Below are 27,077 nucleotides of genomic sequence, written 5' to 3'. Positions count from 1 at the left end.
GAGGCAGCACAGTTAGGGAGTTTTAGAAAGTGGCATATGTTGATGTTGGACATTCAGCTGATGCAAAAGGTGAAATAGGTCAAGTCCCAGGAAGAGGTGGACCAAAGCAAGCCATTTTTCTGTCACCCTATGTGTCATCAGGGGAAGGTGGGACAAAATCCTTGGAAACCCATGCGTGGTTCATTTTAATGAAGGTTAGATCATCCACTTTTTGGGTTGACAGACGGGTGCTTTTTTCTGTCAGGATTGATCCAGCTGCACTGAAGACTCTTTCCGATAGCACACTTGCAGCCCATATTGGGCCAATTCAGGCCAGGTGTCCAGCTTAGCGGCCCAATAGTCAAAGGGGAATGACCTGTGTGGGAGAACATCGATATCGGAGGAAAAGTAGTTTGTAACCATAGTTGACAACTGCTGTCTCCTGTCACTTTCCATCGATGCAGTATTACCAGTTGTGTGAGCGGTACTTGAAAAATCAGTCCACAACATTGTCATGAAACCCCTGTCTCCAACGCCACTTCTGCTGTGTGCACCACGAACACCTCTGCCAAGCTGACCCCGGCCCGTACGGCTCGTGTGAGAACCATCACCGCTGCTGTGTGCTGGGAATGCCTCAAGCAACCGATTTACCAGAGTTGATTGTTTATTAGCCAATATTAGGTCAAGGTTCTCCTGTGGCATGATGTTTTGTAATTTGGCTTTATAGCGTGGATCCAGGATGCTGGCCAACCAGTAGTCGTCATCGTTCATCATTTTGGCAATGCGGGGGTCCCTTTTTAGGATCTGCAAGGCATAATCTGACATGTGGGCCAATGTTCCCGGTGTCAATGATGCACTGCGAGTGCTGGGTGGAGGAGCACTTTCTGGCAAATCCACATCCCTCCAGTCACGCACAAACCCTGTACCAGACCTTGCCACGCCAACATTTTCACTTGCCCCACGAGATGCATCCTCCTCCCCTAAGTAATCATCCCCATCATCCTCCTCCTCCTCCTCCTCTTCTTCCTCCACCTCGTCCAGGAGAGGTCCCTGAGCAGACAATGGCTGAATGTCATCAAGGATTCCCTCCTCCTCTTCCTCCTCATCAACATTGGCTGCAGAGGCCTGCTCCTTAAGGTGCGTCAAAGTTTGCATGAGCAGACGCATAAGTGGGATGCTCATGCTTAGGATGGCGTCGTCTGCACTTACCAGCCGTGTGCATTCCTCAAAACACTGAAGGACTTTACAGAGGTCTTTCAGCTTCGACCACTGCACACCGGTCAACTCCATGTCTGCTCTCAAAGTGCCTGGCCGTGTATCCTCCCACAAATGCATTATGGCCTGCCTCTGCTCGCACAGCCGCTCCACCATGTGCAGGGTGGAGTTCCACCTTGTTGCAATGTCGATAATGAGGCGGTGGTTGGGAAGGTGGAGCAATCGCTGCAGCTTCTGCATACGAACGGAGTGTACAGGCGACCGGCGGATGTGCGCGCACAGTCTTCGCACCTTCTGGAGCAGGGCTGTTAACTCCGGATAATTTTTGAGGAAGCACTGCACCACCAGGTTCAAGGTGTGAGCCAAGCAAGGTATGTGGCTGAGTTTTGAAAGGGCTATGGCTGCCACAAAATTACACCCGCTATCACTAACAACCTTGCCTGCCTCAAGATGTACACTGCCCAGCCATGACTCAGTTTGTCGCTGAAAGTACTCGGCCAGGACCTCGGCGGTGTGTCTGTCGCCCAAACACATCATCTGCAACACAGCCTGCTGACGCTTTCCACTAGCTGCTCGATAGGGGGACATCTCGTGTGCAACAGTGGCAGCTGCAGAAGAGTGCTCGTACGACTGTGCTCTGTGGACGAGCTTTCGCTTCTGGAGGAGGAGGAGGGTCGAACGCCTACAGCCAACTGTTTCCTATACCGTGGGCTAGGCAGCACTGTCCCACCACCGCTGTCCCCTGTGGACCCTGCATCCACCACATTAACCCAGTGCGCAGTGATGGACACGTAACGGCCCAGGCCATGCGACTGGACCATGCATCAGTTGTGAGGTGCACCTTTCCGCTCACTGACTGCTTGAGTGCATGGAAAATGCGGTCTTTCACATGATGGTGGAGGGCTGGGATGGCTTTGTGAGAGAAGAAGTGGCGACTGCGTTGGTCATAGCGTGGTACTGCATAGGCCATGAGTTCGCGGAAAGCAGCGCTTTCCACCAACCGAAAGGGCATCATCTCAAACGAGATTAATATGGCAATGTGGGCGTTCCAACCCAGTGTACGCGGATGAGAGACTGAGTACTTTCTTGACCTACTCATAGTGTCTTGGAGGGTGAGCTGAACTTGAGAGCTGCATATGGTGGAAGTAGCGGTGGACAGGGCGGACTGAGAGAGGGTTGATGATGGTGATGGAGTTGGTGTTCTTTCTGATGGCCTAGAATCAGTCTTTCGTTGATATAACAGTGGGATTCCCTGACTGCTGTGGCCTTGCAACGACACCTCAACATTTGCTGCTGTGCTAACCGGTGGGCTTACAGTGGGGGAAACAATGTAGCATTACTGACTACCTTCGTTGTGATCAGTTGCACATATGGCACTTGAGGTTTGGTGTTGTGTCCACGCTTGCAAGTGCATGCTGGTTAAATGTCTAAGCATGCAACTGGTATTCAAATTTTTCAGATTTTTCCCTCGGCTAAAGGTCTTTGCGCACTTCTTACAGATAACCTTGGCCTGATCATGAGGATTTTGTTCAAAAAAGTGCCACACTGCACTCTTCCTACTTTGGCAGACATTTTGCGGCCTAGCACGCTGTGATTTTTTGACCCTCTGGACAAGCTGTCCAGCAACTCTTTTGATTTTTGGAACCTGTCTTTGGAGTGCTCCGGGCCTGCCGGATAACAGCTGTTGCGATGTCGATGTCTGCTGTGGATGCTCCTCATCTGAGCTATTGGAAGCAGCACCCTCTTCCCCCAATGGATGCCAATCTGGGTCAACAACTGGGTCATCCATCACCTCCTCTTCAATGTCATGTGCACCTTCCTCTGTGTCACCGTGTATGGTGGTATAGTGTGCGGGAAGGGGCACCTGAGTCTCATCAGGGTCAGAATCTGGCTCTGTACACTGCGAGGACAATGTAGTGCTCTGAGTGAATGTACCAGCAGAATCATCCATCAGCGGCTGTGCATCAGTGCACTCCATGTCAGATTCATCTTGGCCTGGGTAATTCACCATTTCACTTGATAATCCAGGCATGGAATGTGAAAACAGCTCCATGGAGTAATCAGTAGTATGGCCTGCGTCATCCTTCAATCTTGCTTGGGGTGAAGGACACAAGGAAAGGTGTGGTTCATGAACATGAGCCTCCAAAGACGACTCAGTGCTTTCACTTTTTACAACTGAAGAAGAGGAGGCGATAGAGCTGGAGGCTGAGTCAGCAATGTAAGACAAAACTTTTTCATGATGCTCTGGCTTTAAAAGCGGTTTGCCAACTCCTAGAAAACTAAGCCTTCGAAGCCTTATGGAGCCAGACGATGAAGCAGGCTCAACACCTCCTGCATTCGGTCCTATTTTGCTCTTGCCACTACCATCAGATCCACCACCAACACCATCATTACCAGCTGCCAACCCCCGCCCAATTCCACGGCCTCTTCCACCAGCCTTCCTCATTTTTGGTAAAAATGTAGACAAAATCCAACAAACTATATAGTAATGTAAAACAAGGTACAAGGTGTCTATAGGACAGGGGAGATTTTGAATTTCTGCTCACACTAGTGGACACTGGACACTTTTGGATTGTGTGAGGCCCAATGAATATCTGAGCGCTATGTGACAGGCTCGATGGCACAGCTGTGACCAAAGTGACTATAGGATAAGTGAGATTTTGAATTTCAGCAGACACTTGTGGACACTGGACACTTTTGGATTGTGTGAGGCCCACTGAATATCTGAGCGCTATGTGACAGGCTCGATGGCACAGCTGTGACCAAAGTGACTAGAGGATAAGTGAGATTTTGAATTTCAGCAGACACTTGTGGACATTGGACACTTTTGGATTGTGTGAGGCCCAATGAATATCTGAGCGCTATGTGACAGGCTCGATGGCACAGCTGTGACCAAAGTGACTAGAGGATAAGTGAGATTTTGAATTTCAGCAGACACTTGTGGACACTGGACACTTTTAGATTGTGTGAGGCCCAATGAATATCTGAGCGCTATGTGACAGGCTCAATGGCACAGCTGTGACCAAAGTGACTAGAGGATAAGTGAGATTTTGAATTTCAGCAGACACTTGTGGACACTGGACACTTTTGGATTGTGTGAGGCCCACTGAATATCTGAGCACTATGTGACAGGCTCGATGGCACAGCTGTGACCAAAGTGACTAGAGAATAAGTGAGATTTTGAATTTCAGCAGACACTTGTGGACACTGGACACTTTTGGATTGTGTGAGGCCCACTGAATATCTGAGCGCTATGTGACAGGCTCGATGGCACAGCTGTGACCAAAGTGACTAGAGGATAAGTGAGATTTTGAATTTCAGCAGACACTTGTGGACACTGGACACTTTTGGATTGTGTGAGGCCCTATGAATATCTGAGCGCTATGTGACAGGCTCGATGGCATAGCTGTGACCAAAGTGACTAGAGGATAAGTGAGATTTTGAATTTCAGCAGACACTTGTGGACACTGGACACTTTTGGATTGTGTGAGGCCCAATGAATATCTGAGCGCTATGTGACAGGCTCGATGGCACAGCTGTGACCAAAGTGACTAGAGGATAAGTGAGATTTTGAATTTCAGCAGACACTTGTGGACACTGGACACTTTTGGATTGTGTGAGGCCCAATGAATATCTGAGCGCTATGTGACAGGCTCGATGGCACAGCTGTAACCAAAGTGACTAGAGGATAAGTGAGATATTGAATTTCAGCAGACACTTGTGGACACTGGACACTTTTGGATTGTGTGAGGCCCACTGAATATCTGAGCGCTATGTGACAGGCTCGATGGCACAGCTGTGACCAAAGTGACTAGAGGATAAGTGAGATTTTGAATTTCAGCAGACACTTGTGGACACTGGATACTTTTGGATTGTGTGAGGCCCACTGAATATCTGAGCGTTATGTGACAGGCTCGATGGCACAGCTGTGACCAAAGTGATTAGAGGATAAGTGAGATTTTGAATTTCAGCAGACACTTGTGGACACTGGACTCTTTTGGATTGTGTGAGGCCCAATGAATATCTGAGCGCTATGTGACAGGCTCGATGGCACAGCTGTGACCAAAGTGACTAGAGGATAAGTGAGATTTTGAATTTCAGCAGACACTTGTGGACACTGGACACTTTTGGATTGTGTGAGGCCCAATGAATATCTGAGCGCTTTGTGACAGGCTCGATGGCACAGCTGTGACCAAAGTGACTAGAGGATAAGTGAGATTTTGAATTTCAGCAGACACTTGTGGACACTGGACACTTTTGGATTGTGTGAGGCCCAATGAATATCTGAGCGCTATGTGACAGGCTCGATGGCACAGCTGTGACCAAAGTGACTAGAGGATAAGTGAGATTTTGAATTTCAGCAGACACTTGTGGACACTGGACACTTTTGGATTGTGTGAGGCCCAATGGATATCTGAGCGCTATGTGACAGGCTCGATGGCACAGCTGTGACCAAAGTGACTAGAGGATAAGTGAGATTTTGAATTTCAGCAGACACTTGTGGACACTGGACACTTTTGGATTGTGTGAGGCCCAATGAATATCTGAGCGCTAAGTGACAGGCTCGATGGCACAGCTGTGACCAAAGTGACTAGAGGATAAGTGAGATTTTGAATTTCAGCAGACACTTGTGGACACTGGACACTTTTGGATTGTGTGAGGCCCAATGAATATCTGAGCGCTATGTGACAGGCTCGATGGCACAGCTGTGACCAAAGTGACTAGAGGATAAGTGAGATTTTGAATTTCAGCAGACACTTGTGGACACTGGACACTTTTGGATTGTGTGAGGCCCACTGAATATCTGAGCGCTATGTGACAGGCTCGATGGCACAGCTGTGACCAAAGTGACTAGAGGATAAGTGAGATTTTGAATTTCAGCAGACACTTGTGGACACTGGACACTTTTGGATTGTGTGAGGCCCAATGAATATCTGAGCACTAAGTGACAGGCTCGATGGCACAGCTGTGACCAAAGTGACTAGAGGATAAGTGAGATTTTGAATTTCAGCAGACACTTGTGGACACTGGACACTTTTGGATTGTGTGAGGCCCAATGAATATCTGAGCGCTATGTGACAGGCTTGATGGCACAGCTCTGACCAAAGTGACTAGAGGATAAGTGAGATTTTGAATTTCAGCAGACACTTGTGGACACTGGACACTTTTGGATTGTGTGAGGCCCAATGAATATCTGAGCGCTATGTGACAGGCTCGATGGCACAGCTGTGACCAAAGTGACTAGAGGATAAGTGAGATTTTGAATTTCAGCAGACACTTGTGGACACTGGACACTTTTGGATTGTGTGAGGCCCAATGAATATCTGAGCGCTATGTGACAGGCTCGATGGCACAGCTGTGACCAAAGTGACTAGAGGATAAGTGAGATTTTGAATTTCAGCAGACACTTGTGGACACTGGACACTTTTGGATTGTGTGAGGCCCAATAAATATCTGAGCGCTATGTGACAGGCTCAATGGCACAACTGTAACCAAAGTGACTAGAGGATAAGTGAGATTTTGAATTTCAGCAGACACTTGTGGACACTGGACACTTTTGGATTGTGTGAGGCCCAATGAATATCTGAGCGCTATGTGACAGGCTCGATGGCACAGCTGTGACCAAAGTGACTAGAGGATAAGTGAGATTTTGAATTTCAGCAGACACTTGTGGACACTGGACACTTTTGGATTGTGTGAGGCCCAATGACTATCTGAGCGCTATGTGACAGGCTCGATGGCACAGCTGTGACCAAAGTGACTAGAGGATAAGTGAGATTTTGAATTTCAGCAGACACTTGTGGACACTGGACACTTTTGGATTGTGTGAGGCCCAATGAATATCTGAGCGCTTTGTGACAGGCTCAATGGTACAGCTGTGACCAAAGTGACTAGAGGATAAGTGAGATTTTGAATTTCAGCAGACACTTGTGGACACTGGACACTTTTGGATTGTGTGAGGCCCAATGAATATCTGAGCGCTATGTGACAGGCTCGATGGCACAGCTGTGATCAAAGTGACTAGAGGATAAGTGAGATTTTGAATTTCAGCAGACACTTGTGGACACTGGACACTTTTGGATTGTGTTAGGCCCAATGAATATCTGAGGGCTATGTGACAGGCTGGACACTTTTGGATTGTGTGAGGCCCAATGAATATCTGAGCGCTATGTGACAGGCTCGATGGCACAGCTGTGACCAAAGTGACTAGAGGATAAGTGAGATTTTGAATTTCAGCAGACACCTGTTTACACTGGACATTTTTGGATTGTGTGAGGCCCAATGAATATCTGAGCGCTATGTGACAGGCTCGATGGCACAGCTGTGACCAAAGTGACTAGAGGATAAGTGAGATTTTGAATTTCAGCAGACACTTGTGGACACTGGACACTTTTGGATTGTGTGAGGCCCAATGAATATCTGAGCGCTATGTGACAGGCTCGATGCACAGCTGTGACCAAAGTGACTAGAGGATAAGTGAGATTTTGAATTTCAGCAGACACTTGTGGACACTGGACACTTTTGGATTGTGTTAGGCCCAATGAATATCTGAGCGCTATGTGACAGGCTGGACACTTTTGGATTGTGTGAGGCCCAATGAATATCTGAGCGCTATGTGGCAGGTTCGATGGCACAGCTGTGACCAAAGTGACTAGAGGATAAGTGAGATTTTGAATTTCAGCAGACACTTGTGGACACTGGACACTTTTGGATTGTGTGAGGCCCAATGAATATCTGAGCGCTATGTGACAGGCTCGATGGCATAGCTGTGACCAAAGTGACTAGAGGATAAGTGAGATTTTGAATTTCAGCAGACACTTGTGGACACTGGACACTTATGGATTGTGTGAGGCCCACTGAATATCTGAGCGCTATGTGACAGGCTCGATGGCACAGCTGTGACCAAAGTGACTAGAGGATAAGTGAGATTTTGAATTTCAGCAGACACTTGTGGACACTGGACACTTTTGGATTGTGTGAGGCCCAATGAATATCTGAGCGCTATGTGACAGGCTTGATGGCACAGCTGTGACCAAAGTGACTAGAGGATAAGTGAGATTTTGAATTTCAGCAGACACTTGTGGACACTGGACACTTTTGGATTGTGTGAGGCCCAATGAATATATGAGCGCTATGTGACAGGCTCGATGGCACAGCTGTGACCAAAGTGACTAGAGGATAAGTGAGATTTTGAATTTCAGCAGACACTTGTGGACACTGGACACTTTTGGATTTTGTGAGGCCCAGTGAATATCTGAGCGCTATGTGACAGGCTCGATGGCACAGCTGTGACCCAAGTGACTAGAGGATAAGTGAGATTTTGAATTTCAGCAGACACTTGTGGACACTGGACACTTTTGGATTGTGTGAGGCCCAATGAATATCTGAGCGCTATGTGACAGGCTCGATGGCACAGCTGTGACCAAAGTGACTAGAGGATAAGTGAGATTTTGAATTTCAGCAGACACTTGTGGACACTGGACACTTTTGGATTGTGTGAGGCCCACTGAATATCTGAGCGCTATGTGACAGGCTCGATGGCACAGCTGTGACCAAAGTGACTAGAGGATAAGTGAGATTTTGAATTTCAGCAGACACTTGTGGACACTGGACACTTTTGGATTGTGTGAGGCCCAATGAATATCTGAGCGCTATGTGACAGGCTCGATGGCACAGCTGTGACCAAAGTGACTAGAGGATAAGTGAGATTTTGAATTTCAGCAGACACTTGTGGACACTGGACACTTTTGGATTGTGTGAGGCCCAATGAATATATGAGCGCTATGTGACAGGCTCGATGGCACAGCTGTGACCAAAGTGACTAGAGGATAAGTGAGATTTTGAATTTCAGCAGACACTTGTGGACACTGGACACTTTTGGATTTTGTGAGGCCCAGTGAATATCTGAGCGCTATGTGACAGGCTCGATGGCACAGCTGTGACCAAAGTGACTAGAGGATAAGTGAGATTTTGAATTTCAGCAGACACTTGTGGACACTGGACACTTTTGGATTGTGTGAGGCCCAATGAATATCTGAGCGCTATGTGACAGGCTCGATGGCACAGCTGTGACCAAAGTGACTAGAGGATAAGTGAGATTTTGAATTTCAGCAGACACTTGTGGACACTGGACACTATTGGATTGTGTGAGGCCCACTGAATATCTGAGCGCTATGTGACAGGCTCGATGGCACAGCTGTGACCAAAGTGACTAGAGGATAAGTGAGATTTTGAATTTCAGCAGACACTTGTGGACACTGGACACTTTTGGATTGTGTGAGGCCCAATGAATATCTGAGCGCTATGTGACAGGCTCGATGACACAGCTGTGACCAAAGTGACTAGAGGATAAGTGAGATTTTGAATTTCAGCAGACACTTGTGGACACTGGACACTTTTGGATTGGGTGAGGCCCAATGAATATCTGAGCGCTAAGTGACAGGCTCGATGGCCCAGCTGTGACCAAAGTGACTAGAGGATAAGTGAGATTTTGAATTTCAGCAGACACTTGTGGACACTGGACACTTTTGGATTGTGTGAGGCCCAATGAATATCTGAGCGCTATGTGAAAGGCTCGATGGCACAGCTGTGACCAAAGTGACTAGAGGATAAGTGAGATTTTGAATTTCAGCAGACACTTGTGGACACTGGACACTTTTGGATTGTGTGAGGCCCAATGAATATCTGAGCACTATGTGACAGGCTCGATGGCACAGCTGTGACCAAAGTGACTAGAGGATAAGTGAGATTTTGAATTTCAGCAGACACTTGTGGACACTGGACACTTTTGGATTGTGTGAGGCCCAATGAATATCTGAGCGCTATGTGACAGGCTCGATGGCACAGCTCTGACCAAAGTGACTAGAGGATAAGTGAGATTTTGAATTTCTGCAGACACTTGTGGACACTGGACACTTTTGGATTGTGTGAGGCCCAATGAATATCTGAGCGCTATGTGACAGGCTCGATGGCACAGCTGTGACCAAAGTGACTAGAGGATAAGTGAGATTTTGAATTTCAGCAGACACTTGTGGACACTGGACACTTTTGGATTGTGTGAGGCCCAATGAATATCTGAGCGCTATGTGACAGGCTCGATGGCACAGCTGTGACCATAGTGACTAGAGGATAAGTCAGATTTTGAATTTCAGCAGACACTTGTGGACACTGGACACTTTTGGATTGTGTGAGGCCCAATGAATATCTGAGCGCTATGTGACAGGCTCAATGGCACAGTTGTGACCAAGGTGACTAGAGGATAAGTGAGATTTTGAATTTCAGCAGACACTTGTGGACACTGGACACTTTTGGATTGTGTGAGGCCCAATGAATATCTGAGCGCTATGTGACAGGCTCGATGGCACAGCTGTGACCAAAGTGACTAGAGGATAAGTGAGATTTTGAATTTCAGCAGACACTTGTGGACACTGGACACTTTTGGATTGTGTGAGGCCCAATGAATATCTGAGCGCTATGTGACAGGCTCGATGGCACAGCTGTGACCAAAGTGACTAGAGGATAAGTGAGATTTTGAATTTCAGCAGACACTTGTGGACACTGGACACTTTTGGATTGTGTGAGGCCCAATGAATATCTGAGCGCTATGTGACAGGCTCAATGATACAGCTGTGACCAAAGTGACTAGAGGATAAGTGAGATTTTGAATTTCAGCAGACACTTTTGGACACTGGACACTTTTGGATTGTGTGAGGCCCAATGAATATCTGAGCGCTATGTGACAGGCTCGATGGCACAGCTGTGACCAAAGTGACTAGAGGATAAGTGAGATTTTGAATTTCAGCAGACACTTGTGGACACTGGACACTTTTGGATTGTGTGAGGCCCAATGAATGTCTGAGCGCTATGTGACAGGCTCAATGGTACAGCTGTGTCCAAAGTGACTAGAGGATAAGTGAGATTTTGAATTTCAGCAGACACTTGTGGACACTGGACACTTTTGGATTGTGTTAGGCCCAATGAATATCTGAGCGCTATGTAACAGGCTGGACACTTTTGGATTGTGTGAGGCCCAATGAATATCTGAGCACTATGTGACAGGCTCGATGGCACAGCTGTGACCAAAGTGACTAGAGGATAAGTGAGATTTTGAATTTCAGCAGACACTTGTGGACACTGGACACTTTTGGATTGTGTGAGGCCCAATGAATATCTGAGCGCTATGTGACAGGCTCGATGGCATAGCTGTGACCAAAGTGACTAGAGGATAAGTGAGATTTTGAATTTCAGCAGACACTTGTGGACACTGGACACTTTTGGATTGTGTGAGGCCCACTGAATATCTGAGCGCTATGTGACAGGCTCGATGGCACAGCTGTGACCAAAGTGACTAGAGGATAAGTGAGATTTTGAATTTCAGCAGACACTTGTGGACACTGGACACTTTTGGATTGTGTGAGGCCCAATGAATATCTGAGCGCTATGTGACAGGCTCGATGGCACAGCTGTGACCAAAGTGACTAGAGGATAAGTGAGATTTTGAATTTCAGCAGACACTTGTGGACACTGGACACTTTTGGATTGTGTGAGGCCCAATGAATATATGAGCGCTATGTGACAGGCTCGATGGCACAGCTGTGACCAAAGTGACTAGAGGATAAGTGAGATTTTGAATTTCAGCAGACACTTGTGGACACTGGACACTTTTGGATTTTGTGAGGCCCAGTGAATATCTGAGCGCTATGTGACAGGCTCGATGGCACAGCTGTGACCAAAGTGACTAGAGGATAAGTGAGATTTTGAATTTCAGCAGACACTTGTGGACACTGGACACTTTTGGATTGTGTGAGGCCCAATGAATATCTGAGCGCTATGTGACAGGCTCGATGGCACAGCTGTGACCAAAGTGACTAGAGGATAAGTGAGATTTTGAATTTCAGCAGACACTTGTGGACACTTGACACTATTGGATTGTGTGAGGCCCAATGAATATCTGAGCGCTATGTGACAGGCTCGATGGCACAGCTGTGACCAAAGTGACTAGAGGATAAGTGAGATTTTGAATTTCAGCAGACACTTGTGGACACTGGACACTTTTGGATTGTGTGAGGCCCAATGAATATCTGAGCGCTATGTGACAGGCTCAATGATACAGCTGTGACCAAAGTGACTAGAGGATAAGTGAGATTTTGAATTTCAGCAGACACTTTTGGACACTGGACACTTTTGGATTGTGTGAGGCCCAATGAATATCTGAGCGCTATGTGACAGGCTCGATGGCACAGCTGTGACCAAAGTGACTAGAGGATAAGTGAGATTTTGAATTTCAGCAGACACTTGTGGACACTGGACACTTTTGGATTGTGTGAGGCCCAATGAATGTCTGAGCGCTATGTGACAGGCTCAATGGTACAGCTGTGACCAAAGTGACTAGAGGATAAGTGAGATTTTGAATTTCAGCAGACACTTGTGGACACTGGACACTTTTGGATTGTGTGAGGCCCAATGAATATCTGAGCGCTATGTGACAGGCTCGATGGCACAGCTGTGATCAAAGTGACTAGAGGATAAGTGAGATTTTGAATTTCAGCAGACACTTGTGGACACTGGACACTTTTGGATTGTGTTAGGCCCAATGAATATCTGAGCGCTATGTAACAGGCTGGACACTTTTGGATTGTGTGAGGCCCAATGAATATCTGAGCACTATGTGACAGGCTCGATGGCACAGCTGTGACCAAAGTGACTAGAGGATAAGTGAGATTTTGAATTTCAGCAGACACTTGTGGACACTGGACACTTTTGGATTGTGTGAGGCCCAATGAATATCTGAGCGCTATGTGACAGGCTCGATGGCATAGCTGTGACCAAAGTGACTAGAGGATAAGTGAGATTTTGAATTTCAGCAGACACTTGTGGACACTGGACACTTTTGGATTGTGTGAGGCCCACTGAATATCTGAGCGCTATGTGACAGGCTCGATGGCACAGCTGTGACCAAAGTGACTAGAGGATAAGTGAGATTTTGAATTTCAGAAGACACTTGTGGACACTGGACACTTTTGGATTGTGTGAGGCCCAATGAATATATGAGCGCTATATGACAGGCTCGATGGCACAGCTGTGACCAAAGTGACTAGAGGATAAGTGAGATTTTGAATTTCAGCAGACACTTGTGGACACTGGACACTTTTGGATTTTGTGAGGCCCATTGAATATCTGAGCGCTATGTGACAGGCTCGATGGCACAGCTGTGACCAAAGTGACTAGAGGATAAGTGAGATTTTGAATTTCAGCAGACACTTGTGGACACTGGACACTTTTGGATTGTGTGAGGCCCAATGAATATCTGAGCGCTATGTGACAGGCTCGATGGCACAGCTGTGACCAAAGTGACTAGAGGATAAGTGAGATTTTGAATTTCAGCAGACACTTGTGGACACTGGACACTATTGGATTGTGTGAGGCCCACTGAATATCTGAGCGCTATGTGACAGGCTCGATGGCACAGCTGTGACCAAAGTGACTAGAGGATAAGTGAGATTTTGAATTTCAGCAGACACTTGTGGACACTGGACACTTTTGGATTGTGTGAGGCCCAATGAATATCTGAGCGCTATGTGACAGGCTCGATGGCACAGCTGTGACCAAAGTGACTAGAGGATAAGTGAGATTTTGAATTTCAGCAGACACTTGTGGACACTGGACACTTTCGGATTGGGTGAGGCCCAATGAATATCTGAGCGCTAAGTGACAGGCTCGATGGCACAGCTGTGACCAAAGTGACTAGAGGATAAGTGAGATTTTGAATTTCAGCAGACACTTGTGTACACTGGACACTTTTGGATTGTGTGAGGCCCAATGAATATCTGAGCGCTATGTGACAGGCTCGATGGCACAGCTGTGATCAAAGTGACTAGAGGATAAGTGAGATTTTGAATTTCAGCAGACACTTGTGGACACTGGACACTTTTGGATTGGGTGAGGCCCAATGAATATCTGAGCGCTAAGTGACAGGCTCGATGGCCCAGCTGTGACCAAAGTGACTAGAGGATAAGTGAGATTTTGAATTTCAGCAGACACTTGTGGACACTGGACACTTTTGGATTGTGTGAGGCCCAATGAATATCTGAGCGCTATGTGACAGGCTCGATGGCACAGCTGTGACCAAAGTGACTAGAGGATAAGTGAGATTTTGAATTTCAGCAGACACTTGTGGACACTGGACACTTTTGGATTGTGTGAGGCCCAATGAATATCTGAGCACTATGTGACAGGCTCGATGGCACAGCTGTGACCAAAGTGACTAGAGGATAAGTGAGATTTTGAATTTTAGCAGACACTTGTGGACACTGGACACTTTTGGATTGTGTGAGGCCCAATGAATATCTGAGCGCTATGTGACAGGCTCGATGGCACAGCTCTGACCAAAGTGACTAGAGGATAAGTGAGATTTTGAATTTCTGCAGACACTTGTGGACACTGGACACTTTTGGATTGTGTGAGGCCCAATGAATATCTGAGCGCTATGTGACAGGCTCGATGGCACAGCTGTGACCAAAGTGACTAGAGGATAAGTGAGATTTTGAATTTCAGCAGACACTTGTGGACACTGGACACTTTTGGATTGTGTGAGGCCCAATGAATATCTGAGCGCTATGTGACAGGCTCGATGGCACAGCTGTGACCATAGTGACTAGAGGATAAGTGAGATTTTGAATTTCAGCAGACACTTGTGGACACTGGACACTTTTGGATTGTGTGAGGCCCAATGAATATCTGAGCGCTATGTGACAGGCTCAATGGCACAGTTGTGACCAAGGTGACTAGAGGATAAGTGAGATTTTGAATTTCAGCAGACACTTGTGGACACTGGACACTTTTGGATTGTGTGAGGCCCAATGAATATCTGAGCGCTATGTGACAGGCTCGATGGCACAGCTGTGACCAAAGTGACTAGAGGATAAGTGAGATTTTGAATTTCAGCAGACACTTGTGGACACTGGACACTTTTGGATTGTGTGAGGCCCAATGAATATCTGAGCGCTATGTGACAGGCTCGATGGCACAGCTGTGACCAAAGTGACTAGAGGATAAGTGAGATTTTGAATTTCAGCAGACACTTGTGGACACTGGACACTTTTGGATTGTGTGAGGCCCAATGAATATCTGAGCGCTATGTGACAGGCTCAATGATACAGCTGTGACCAAAGTGACTAGAGGATAAGTGAGATTTTGAATTTCAGCAGACACTTTTGGACACTGGACACTTTTGGATTGTGTGAGGCCCAATGAATATCTGAGCGCTATGTGACAGGCTCGATGGCACAGCTGTGACCAAAGTGACTAGAGGATAAGTGAGATTTTGAATTTCAGCAGACACTTGTGGACACTGGACACTTTTGGATTGTGTGAGGCCCAATGAATGTCTGAGCGCTATGTGACAGGCTCAATGGTACAGCTGTGACCAAAGTGACTAGAGGATAAGTGAGATTTTGAATTTCAGCAGACACTTGTGGACACTGGACACTTTTGGATTGTGTTAGGCCCAATGAATATCTGAGCGCTATGTAACAGGCTGGACACTTTTGGATTGTGTGAGGCCCAATGAATATCTGAGCACTATGTGACAGGCTCGATGGCACAGCTGTGACCAAAGTGACTAGAGGATAAGTGAGATTTTGAATTTCAGCAGACACTTGTGGACACTGGACACTTTTGGATTGTGTGAGGCCCAATGAATATCTGAGCGCTATGTGACAGGCTCGATGGCATAGCTGTGACCAAAGTGACTAGAGGATAAGTGAGATTTTGAATTTCAGCAGACACTTGTGGACACTGGACACTTTTGGATTGTGTGAGGCCCACTGAATATCTGAGCGCTATGTGACAGGCTCGATGGCACAGCTGTGACCAAAGTGACTAGAGGATAAGTGAGATTTTGAATTTCAGCAGACACTTGTGGACACTGGACACTTTTGGATTGTGTGAGGCCCAATGAATATCTGAGCGCTATGTGACAGGCTCGATGGCACAGCTGTGACCAAAGTGACTAGAGGATAAGTGAGATTTTGAATTTCAGCAGACACTTGTGGACACTGGACACTTTTGGATTGTGTGAGGCCCAATGAATATATGAGCGCTATGTGACAGGCTCGATGGCACAGCTGTGACCAAAGTGACTAGAGGATAAGTGAGATTTTGAATTTCAGCAGACACTTGTGGACACTGGACACTTTTGGATTTTGTGAGGCCCAGTGAATATCTGAGCGCTATGTGACAGGCTCGATGGCACAGCTGTGACCAAAGTGACTAGAGGATAAGTGAGATTTTGAATTTCAGCAGACACTTGTGGACACTGGACACTTTTGGATTGTGTGAGGCCCAATGAATATCTGAGCGCTATGTGACAGGCTCGATGACACAGCTGTGACCAAAGTGACTAGAGGATAAGTGAGATTTTGAATTTCAGCAGACACTTGTGGACACTGGACACTATTGGATTGTGTGAGGCCCAATGAATATCTGAGCGCTATGTGACAGGCTCGATGGCACAGCTGTGACCAAAGTGACTAGAGGATAAGTGAGATTTTGAATTTCAGCAGACACTTGTGGACACTGGACACTTTTGGATTGTGTGAGGCCCAATGAATATCTGAGCGCTATGTGACAGGCTCAATGATACAGCTGTGACCAAAGTGACTAGAGGATAAGTGAGATTTTGAATTTCAGCAGACACTTTTGGACACTGGACACTTTTGGATTGTGTGAGGCCCAATGAATATCTGAGCGCTATGTGACAGGCTCGATGGCACAGCTGTGACCAAAGTGACTAGAGGATAAGTGAGATTTTGAATTTCAGCAGACACTTGTGGACACTGGACACTTTTGGATTGTGTGAGGCCCAATGAATGTCTGAGCGCTATGTGACAGGCTCAATGGTACAGCTGTGACCAAAGTGACTAGAGGATAAGTGAGATTTTGAATTTCAGCAGACACTTGTGGACACTGGACACTTTTGGATTGTGTGAGGCCCAATGAATATCTGAGCGCTATGTGACAGGCTCGATGGCACAGCTGTGATCAAAGTGACTAGAGGATAAGTGAGATTTTGAATTTCAGCAGACACTTGTGGACACTGGACACTTTTGGATTGTGTTAGGCCCAATGAATATCTGAGCGCTATGTAACAGGCTGGACACTTTTGGATTGTGTGAGGCCCAATGAATATCTGAGCACTATGTGACAGGCTCGATGGCACAGCTGTGACCAAAGTGACTAGAGGATAAGTGAGATTTTGAATTTCAGCAGACACTTGTGGACACTGGACACTTTTGGATTGTGTGAGGCCCAATGAATATCTGAGCGCTATGTGACAGGCTCGATGGCATAGCTGTGACCAAAGTGACTAGAGGATAAGTGAGATTTTGAATTTCAGCAGACACTTGTGGACACTGGACACTTTTGGATTGTGTGAGGCCCACTGAATATCTGAGCGCTATGTGACAGGCTCGATGGCACAGCTGTGACCAAAGTGACTAGAGGATAAGTGAGATTTTGAATTTCAGCAGACACTTGTGGACACTGGACACTTTTGGATTGTGTGAGGCCCAATGAATATATGAGCGCTATGTGACAGGCTCGATGGCACAGCTGTGACCAAAGTGACTAGAGGATAAGTGAGATTTTGAATTTCAGCAGACACTTGTGGACACTGGACACTTTTGGATTTTGTGAGGCCCAGTGAATATCTGAGCACTATGTGACAGGCTCGATGGCACAGCTGTGACCAAAGTGACTAGAGGATAAGTGAGATTTTGAATTTCAGCAGACACTTGTGGACACTGGACACTTTTGGATTGTGTGAGGCCCAATGAATATCTGAGCGCTATGTGACAGGCTCGATGGCACAGCTGTGACCAAAGTGACTAGAGGATAAGTGAGATTTTGAATTTCAGCAGACACTTGTGGACACTGGACACTATTGGATTGTGTGAGGCCCACTGAATATCTGAGCGCTATGTGACAGGCTCGATGGCACAGCTGTGACCAAAGTGACTAGAGGATAAGTGAGATTTTGAATTTCAGCAGACACTTGTGGACACTGGACACTTTTGGATTGTGTGAGGCCCAATGAATATCTGAGCGCTATGTGACAGGCTCGATGGCACAGCTGTGACCAAAGTGACTAGAGGATAAGTGAGATTTTGAATTTCAGCAGACACTTGTGGACACTGGACACTTTCGGATTGGGTGAGGCCCAATGAATATCTGAGCGCTAAGTGACAGGCTCGATGGCACAGCTGTGACCAAAGTGACTAGAGGATAAGTGAGATTTTGAATTTCAGCAGACACTTGTGTACACTGGACACTTTTGGATTGTGTGAGGCCCAATGAATATCTGAGCGCTATGTGACAGGCTCGATGGCACAGCTGTGATCAAAGTGACTAGAGGATAAGTGAGATTTTGAATTTCAGCAGACACTTGTGGACACTGGACACTTTTGGATTGTGTGAGGCCCAATGAATATCTGAGCGCTATGTGACAGGCTCAATGGTACAGCTGTGACCAAAGTGACTAGAGGATAAGTGAGATTTTGAATTTCAGCAGACACTTGTGGACACTGGACACTTTTGGATTGTGTGAGGCCCAATGAATATCTGAGCTCTATGTGACAGGCTCGATGGCACAGCTGTGACCAAAGTGAATAGAGGATAAGTGAGATTTTGAATTTCAGCAGACACTTGTGGACACTGGACACTTTTGGATTGTGTGAGGCCCAATGAATATCTGAGCGCTATGTGACAGGCTCGATGGCACAGCTGTGACCAAAGTGACTAGAGGATAAGTGAGATTTTGAATTTCAGCAGACACTTGTGGACACTGGACACTTTTGGATTGTGTGAGGCCCAATGAATATCTGAGCGCTATGTGACAGGCTCGATGGCACAGCTGTGACCAAAGTAACAAGAGGATAAGTGAGATTTTGAATTTCAGCAGACACTTAAGTACACTGTACACTTTTGGATTGTGTTAGGCCCAATGAATATCTGAGCGCTATGTGACAGGCTGGACACTTTTGGATTGTGTGAGGCCCAATGAATATCTGAGCGCTATGTGACAGGCTCGATGGCACAGCTGTGACCAAAGTGACTAGAGGATAAGTGAGATTTTGAATTTCAGCAGACACTTGTGGACACTGGACACTTTTGGATTGTGTGAGGCACACTGAATATCTGAGCGCTATGTGACAGGCTCAATGGCACAGCTGTGACCAAAGTGACTAGAGGATAAGTGAGATTTTGAATTTCAGCAGACACTTGTGGACACTGGACACTTTTGGATTGTGTGAGGCCCAATGAATATCTGAGCGCTATGTGACAGGCTCGATGGCACAGCTGTGACCAAAGTGACTAGAGGATAAGTGAGATTTTGAATTTCAGCAGACACTTGTGGTCACTGGACACTTTTGGATTGTGTGAGGCCCAATGAATATCTGAGCGCTACGTGACAGGCTCGATGGCACAGCTGTGACCAAAGTGACTAGAGGATAAGTGAGATTTTGAATTTCAGCAGACACTTGTGGACACTGGACACTTTTGGATTTTGTGAGGCCCAATGAATATCTGAGCGCTATGTGACAGGCTCGATGGCACAGCTGTGACCAAAGTGACTAGAGGATAAGTGAGATTTTGAATTTCAGCAGACACTTGTGGAGACTGGACACTTTTGGATTGTGTGAGGCCCAATGAATATCTGAGCGCTATGTGACAGGCTCGATGGCACAGCTGTGACCAAAGTGACTAGAGGATAAGTGAGATTTTGAATTTCAGCAGACACTTGTGGACACTGGACACTATTGGATTGTGTGAGGCCCAATGAATATCTGAGCGCTATGTGACAGGCTTGATGGCACAGCTGTGACCAAAGTGACTTGAGGATAAGTGAGATTTTGAATTTCAGCAGACACTTGTGGACACTGGACACTTTTGGATTGTGTGAGGCCCAATGAATATCTGAGCGCTATGTGACAGGCTCGATGGCACAGCTGTGACCAAAGTGACTAGAGGATAAGTGAGATTTTGAATTTCAGCAGACACTTGTGGACACTGGACACTTTTGGATTGTGTGAGGCCCAATGAATATCTGAGCGCTATGTGACAGGCTCGATGGCACAGCTGTGACCAAAGTGACTAGAGGATAAGTGAGATTTTGAATTTCAGCAGACACTTGTGGACACTGGACACTTTTGGATTGTGTGAGGCCCAATGAATATCTGAGCGCTATGTGACAGGCTCAATGGCACAGCTGTGACCAAAGTGACTAGAGGATAAGTGAGATTTTGAATTTCAGCAGACACTTGTGGACACTGGACACTTTTGGATTGTGTGAGGCCCAATGAATATCTGAGCGCTATGTGACAGGCTCGATGGCACTGCTGTGACCAAAGTGACTAGAGGATAAGTGAGATTTTGAATTTCAGCAGACACTTGTGGACACTGGACACTTTTGGATTGTGTGAGGCCCAATGAATATCTGAGCGCTATGTGACAGGCTCGATGGCACAGCTGTGACCAAAGTGACTAGAGGATAAGTGAGATTTTGAATTTCAGCAGACACTTGTGGACACTGGACACTTTTGGATTGTGTGAGGCCCACTGATATCTGAGCGCTATGTCACAGGCTCGATGGCACAGCTGTGACAAAAGTGACTAGAGGGTAAGGGAGATTTTGAATTTCTGCAGACACTTGTGGACACTGGACACTTTTGGATTGTGTGAGGCCCACTGATATCTGAGCGCTATGTCACAGGCTCGATGGCACAGCTGTGACAAAAGTGACTAGAGGATAAGGGAGATTGGATTGCTTTTAAAAAAGCAGTTTGCGGAGCAGTGGGTAAACAGCAATGCAGGAATGTCAGGAAGCCTTAGAAGGCAGCCCAACAACCAACACCACTGATACACCACTATATAGCCTCCCCTTGCACTGCACACACAGTGACTGGTGTGTTGTACAGGCCAAATCGCTAGCAGCAGAAGCAGTTTTTTTGTCTTCTTCCCTGCCTAACGCTCTCCCTACAGAATCAGCAGCAACCTCTCCCTATACTGAGATCGGCAGAAGTAAGATGGCGGTCGGCGTGCACGCCCTTTTATACCCCCTGTGACGCCCACCAAAGCAAGCCAATCACTTGCATGCCCTTCTGAAAGATGGTGGTGACCCGTGCCTATGTCATCACGTTGCCCACAGTGTCCGTGGATCCTGATCGGCTGAAAAAGAGCACAAAACAAACTTTTGAAACGCGACTTTGGCGCGTAAGTCGCCGACCTCGTGGCCGACCTCATCCTAGGGTCGGGTTTCGTTTCATGAAACCCGACTTTGCCAAATGTCGGCGACTTTTGAAATTTTTTGACCCGTTTCGCTCATCCCTACTGGTCTATACTACATAAAAAATTAAAGTAAAAAAGATGCAGAAAATATATAAAAATCCCCATCTGCAGGTGACTCAAAAATATTCCGTACAGTCCTTAATTTTAATTCGTAATGTTTTTCAAAATGACATGAAATAAAGTACAATATGTAAAAAAAAAGCAGAAAAATGCAAAATTGTAAAAATTAAAAAAAAAAAATTTAAAATAAAATTCTCAAATATTCTCAAATGATTAAACATGTGCAGCAGTCAGCAATAAGAAAAAAAATAATAAAAAACAATTCTGCTGCATACTTGCCGTCTTACAGACTTTCTTCTCTGGATGATGTGGGATATTTCCTCTTTTTATAGAAGCTGTAGCATAATATATACCATGAGTTAACCCTCTGTGTCCTGAAATTCTGTACCGGAGGGAACTTGGTGGATGAGTCATTTATTTTTTATTTTTTTCGTTTCTTGACAGGGTTAATATGTGGAATCTCTGTAGGCTTATTTTATGTGATCTGTGAGATAAAATTGTGCAGATGCGAAGTCCCATGTGCGTTACTGACAATGATGACATAATATTCTATACATATATACAGATATAGAATTCTGGAAATCACATGACAATAGACATGATACTGATCTGCAAATGATGAAGAAATGGAACCACAATTTTCAAAACATCTCGATTCATTCAATTTGGATTATGAGACAGAAGCAGAAATCCTAGCATCTGGCACATAACAACCTAGGATACTGTCAATCAGAGGCATATGAAAGGGTGGTGGTGGTGGACAATTGCTGTCGCATTCCTACCCCTGAAGACACCAATGGCGCCTTGTGTATGGTGCAATGTGAATTATGTTAATATTATTATTTATTATTATAGAGCCATTTATTCCACGGCGCTTTACATGTGAAAAGGGGTATACATAATAAAAGCATGTATAGTATAAACAATACAAGTCAAAATTGGTCCAGGAGGAGAGAGGACCCTGCCCGCGAGGGCTCACAATCTACAAGGGATGTTGTGCGTCTTTGGTATATTTCTTGTTGTAATGTATCGTGATGTGGTGATGTATACTGTTATAAGAAATGTAAGGTAAGCAGTGTTATAAATGTTCAGTAGGGTGACCAGATCTCATATGGGGGGGAAAAATGTCAGAATCTTGTTCGTCTGGACCCCACAAAACGATTCCCCTTTCCAGATATTGAGAGAGCCAAAATTTGAGCTCGATCAAACGACGTTAACCCGTGCCGCTCGTCGCTCAAAGTTTGAAAAAATCCAAATTGAGGTATTTTAAGATTTAGGTATTTTGCATAGTCTGTTAGACTATAAAGAATGTGACAACAACATTGCAGAAATAGCCCTGACCAAATTTTCGAACCATTTGTGGTATTTGAATGCAGAGTTGGTGGGATTATCGTTTTTTGATCCCACCATTACAGACAATGAAAAGTTGTTAATGGCTAATAAATTGCTCAGTAGCACAGATGAACCATCAGAGCACGCTAACCTACATGAGTTGATAATTTTACATAGTTATCTAATCTATTCTAGAGCTTTTGTTACAGTAGTTTTTGAAACGTCAGAATATAATGCTCGGCATTTGCTTACAGCTTGCAGGACATATTGCTTTTGCTCTTCATCTTTTGTCAGAAGGTCGTTAAAGTCGGTTACTTCCTACCTCTTTTAATTTTTCTTTCCTAACTTTTGGATTTACAACCCTAGCGTGCTCTGATGGTTCATCTGTGCTACTGAGCAATTTATTAGCCATTAACAACTTTTCATTGTCTGTAATGGTGGGATCAAAAAACGATAATCCCACCAACTCTGCATTCAAATACCACAAATGGTTCGAAAATTTGGTCAGGGCTATTTCTGCAATGTTATGGTCACATTCTTTATAGTCTAACAGACTATGCAAAATACCTAAATCTTAAAATACCTCAATTTGGATTTTTTCAAACTTTGAGCGACGAGCGGCACGGGTTAACGTCGTTTGATCAAGCTCAAATTTTGGCTATCTCAATATCTGGAAAGGGGAATCGTTTTGTGGGGTCCAGATGAACAAGATTCCGACATCGATTTTTTTGCGGTCACCCTAATGTTCAGTGTAGGATAAGCATAGTGTATAAGATAGTGACATCATAGTAAGATAAAGTTAATGTTTCGGACTAGCCTATAGTGTGAGGGCTTTCAGTGTTAAGGGGAGAGAGACTGCTTCCTGGAGATAGATAGGGTTTGGAGAGTGAAAAGAGTAGTTCTGCTGTGATCCACAGAAGGAAAGGAGACTTAAGGACAAGAATAGCAAGATCCTGAAGTAACCAACGAGACAGAATGGCCTTTCGGAAAATGGCCCTTGGATAGGATGCAGAGTTACGACAAAGCTTGAACTAGCAAACGCCGAAGGTAAAGGGCCTAAACAGGACTGAGTTCATGGGACTAGTGGGGGTCCTGGGTGGTAGATCAAGGGTGCAAGTATTACAAGAAATAAGATGTGTAAGCGCTAAGCGAGTAGGGAAACTTGTTGATCAGGACTGTAGCATAGAAGCCGGGCAAAAGAATGTGCTTCCCGGGCTCTGGAGTAGACTACATTGGAAGGATATTGTGTAGTGAAAATTCTTTGTATTGCAAGGAAACGTCCATAAGACTTTGTACCTGCTACCCCTTGTACAAAACCCTTACCAAGTTACAGTTCAGTAAAGACTGTTTCTGTACGTAAGTCTCTTTTATTGAACTGTAGAACGTATGATCCAGGCCAGTCAACACCACTGGTTATCGGCAGCCTATAAGTGCGCAAAACCCTCACAACATGAATACAAACACCCAACCAGGACCCACACTGTCATGTAGTGTGCATGGGCCACAAAAAGAGGAGACAAGTGCTTCGCCCGCGGCTACAGACCCATGCCACACTTCTCACACATAGAAATAATGGAGCTCTATAGCAGAAGTCCTATGTGGTGACACTGCGTTTAATCTGAATTTTCCAGACATATTACTTCAGTAGGCCCAGGGACATGAGCTAGAGTTCCTGTGAAAATGACTGTTGACCCTTATTGTCACTAAATGATTGTTCACTGGCTGCCATTTGTTGACTGGCTCCTGATTAACCAATGTATCTGTCCTTGTATTGCAGTCCGAGTATTGTTCTACTATCTAGGGAAAACAAAGACACAATGATTGAATGTTTGTTAATATGTTGATCACCCATTGGTGCTCTGCAATATGAAGGACAATCTATGTGTGTTGTTTAAACACTCCAACAGTGAGGGATGGCCTCCTACCACCTTCCTCCAAGCCTGTGGTGGAATGACGGAATGAATGAGAAGTTGCGACCTATAAAAATCAAGATCCGATTATTTTCAGAGTGAGTCTACATTACAGAAGTCATGGTATTATCGCTCCAACTGGAGTAATACAGAGCTGCCACATTTGTTCATCGCTGAATCATGGATTCGTTTGGAGAAAGCCAGGATTGGGTCTGCTGGTCACCTGTCTCCACGGAGATGTTTGGAGAAGCCAGGTTATGACCCTCAGATCAATTGGCCTTGTGCCTTGTATGGAAAGGACGGTCATCTTCCTACGCTTGTCGTTACCGCCTCTCTGTGTGCATGCCACAGGTGGGGTAACGGCCCTGGAAGATCTGAAATCACAGTTGCTATTATCCATAGTGGAAGGGTGAGATTCTTTAATGTGCACCATCTTGGGTACTGTGCTGGGACTGTTCTATGTGTTATCTGCCTGTTTTATGGTTCAATAAAGCATTGCCACACTGTCTTACCTTAACTCTGTGTTGTCTGAGTAGCATTATGCCCACATTAAAGGGAGAGCATGTGTTTAGCGGGATGATCCCTGGCCCATGCAGTTCCGGCTAATGGACCTGGGTGCCCGTCAACCCCCCCGTGTTTCCACATCCTAATTTCCCCATCCCCACTTCAAAACAGCAAAGCATTAGGCATAGTCACATAAAGGATTCTGCGGCACTCACTAAGTATTTTTGCTTCTATTAAAGTCCACAAGTGTTTCTACTCAATACATAATGCCAACAAAATTGCCCTCCAAACACTGGGTGATATGATATCCCCACAGTGAATTTCTCCCCAGAACCTTCCACACACACCGCATGATGGCTACACAGTAGCCCCTTCAGCAAAGTATGATGTCCCCACAGTTTCCCCCTGCATAGGACCTCCTGAGTGACCCCAACACAGTATGATCACCCCTACAGTTCCACAAGCAGTATAATGGCCCTCCACACAGTGTAATGTCCCACACTGCCCTCCACTGGAGGGACACGGTATAATGGCCCCCACAAAGCCCACCATTCAGTACAATGACACCAAAAAGTACAAAAAGTAAAGTGGCCCCCGCACAACTTTTCAACACAGTATTATGACCGCCACACAACCCCACATGTACACACTATAAACAATACACACAGCCCTCCATGCAGTATAATGGGCCCCACATAACCCTTCACACAATATAATGGCTCTTCAAATATGACTACAGAGTGGAATGGCCCCCATTAGCCCTCAACGCAACAAAATGACCCAAAGCCAGCTCTTCAAATAATTTGATCACACCATCACATACATATGATAGCCCCCAAAACTCCCCACACCTATTGATGGCCCCACATCCCCATACACATGGCATGATGGCCCAACAGTGTATCTCCTATGTTTATCTCCAACACAATGTATATCCCCCACATATAGCATATCCCTGTACAATATACTCATTGAAAGAAAAGAAACCTACTCACCTCTCCTTGTTACCCCAATGCATTTGTCTAGTCAGAATGAGTTATGAAGATCCACGCAGAGGAAGAGACGTAGTGGCATCATCGTGCATGCTACGTTGAGATGTCCGAGTTCAGATACTCAGGAAAAACGATGGAACACAGATAGATCTTTGTTTTATGACCATCCAGGATGCAGATACAGTTGAATGTATGATACCCTAATCCCCCCTGACTCATGGGTTCTATCGGGGTGGTGTGGTCTGCCGCTATTGCCAGTACGCCATTGCAATCAATTTTAATGATTACCCGAGGAGTGTTCTACAGTGCTGAATATGCTTGGACATGCAAATAATGAAGCAGAGCATTCATTATGGCAGAATAATCCTCAGACAACTATTAACCCCTTACCGACGGTGGGCGTAATACTGTAAGGAGGTGACCGAGGCCGTCATATGCCTCCCCCACTTTGAACAGTATTCACATTAAATGTGTGCGGTTCCATAGTGTTATTGATTTATAATGTATTCTTGTAATGTTGCTGTAATGTGTATATGCTTGACATGTGTTGTGTATAGCATCAGGGATAGACTAGGGATAGAATAGGATAGAGGGTAGCGTTAGCATAGGACAGTAGCGGGTATAGGATAGTGGGGCACATTAGAGATAGAGAATGAGAGTGTTAGAAGCATAGTTAGCATAAGGGGTTTTCCAGGCTGACTGGGAGGAGTCACAGATGGGTGTAGTACAGGACAGTGGG

The 27,077-nt window shown here is 45.7% G+C and overlaps 1 protein-coding gene across 1 annotated transcript in view; it reads right to left on the bottom strand.

Moving 5' to 3' along the window:
- LOC141049886 (extracellular calcium-sensing receptor-like) overlaps positions 1-26,772 on the bottom strand; it is a 39,485-nt gene extending 12,713 nt beyond the window's left edge. The window contains exon 1 of the mRNA XM_073546726.1: positions 26,729-26,772. Within this exon, the coding sequence (XP_073402827.1) occupies positions 26,729-26,772 (44 nt within the window). The remainder of the gene's footprint in view (positions 1-26,728) is intronic.
- Positions 26,773-27,077: the final 305 nt, after the last annotated feature.

The sequence above is a fragment of the Dendrobates tinctorius genome, unplaced genomic scaffold, assembly GCF_039654945.1.
Source record: "Dendrobates tinctorius isolate UK_male_01 unplaced genomic scaffold, ASM3965494v1 ptg000151l, whole genome shotgun sequence".
Classification (NCBI taxonomy): domain Eukaryota; kingdom Metazoa; phylum Chordata; class Amphibia; order Anura; family Dendrobatidae; genus Dendrobates; species Dendrobates tinctorius.
Note: the sequence above shows the minus strand (reverse complement) of the source record. Positions and strands in the feature narration are given on the sequence as shown.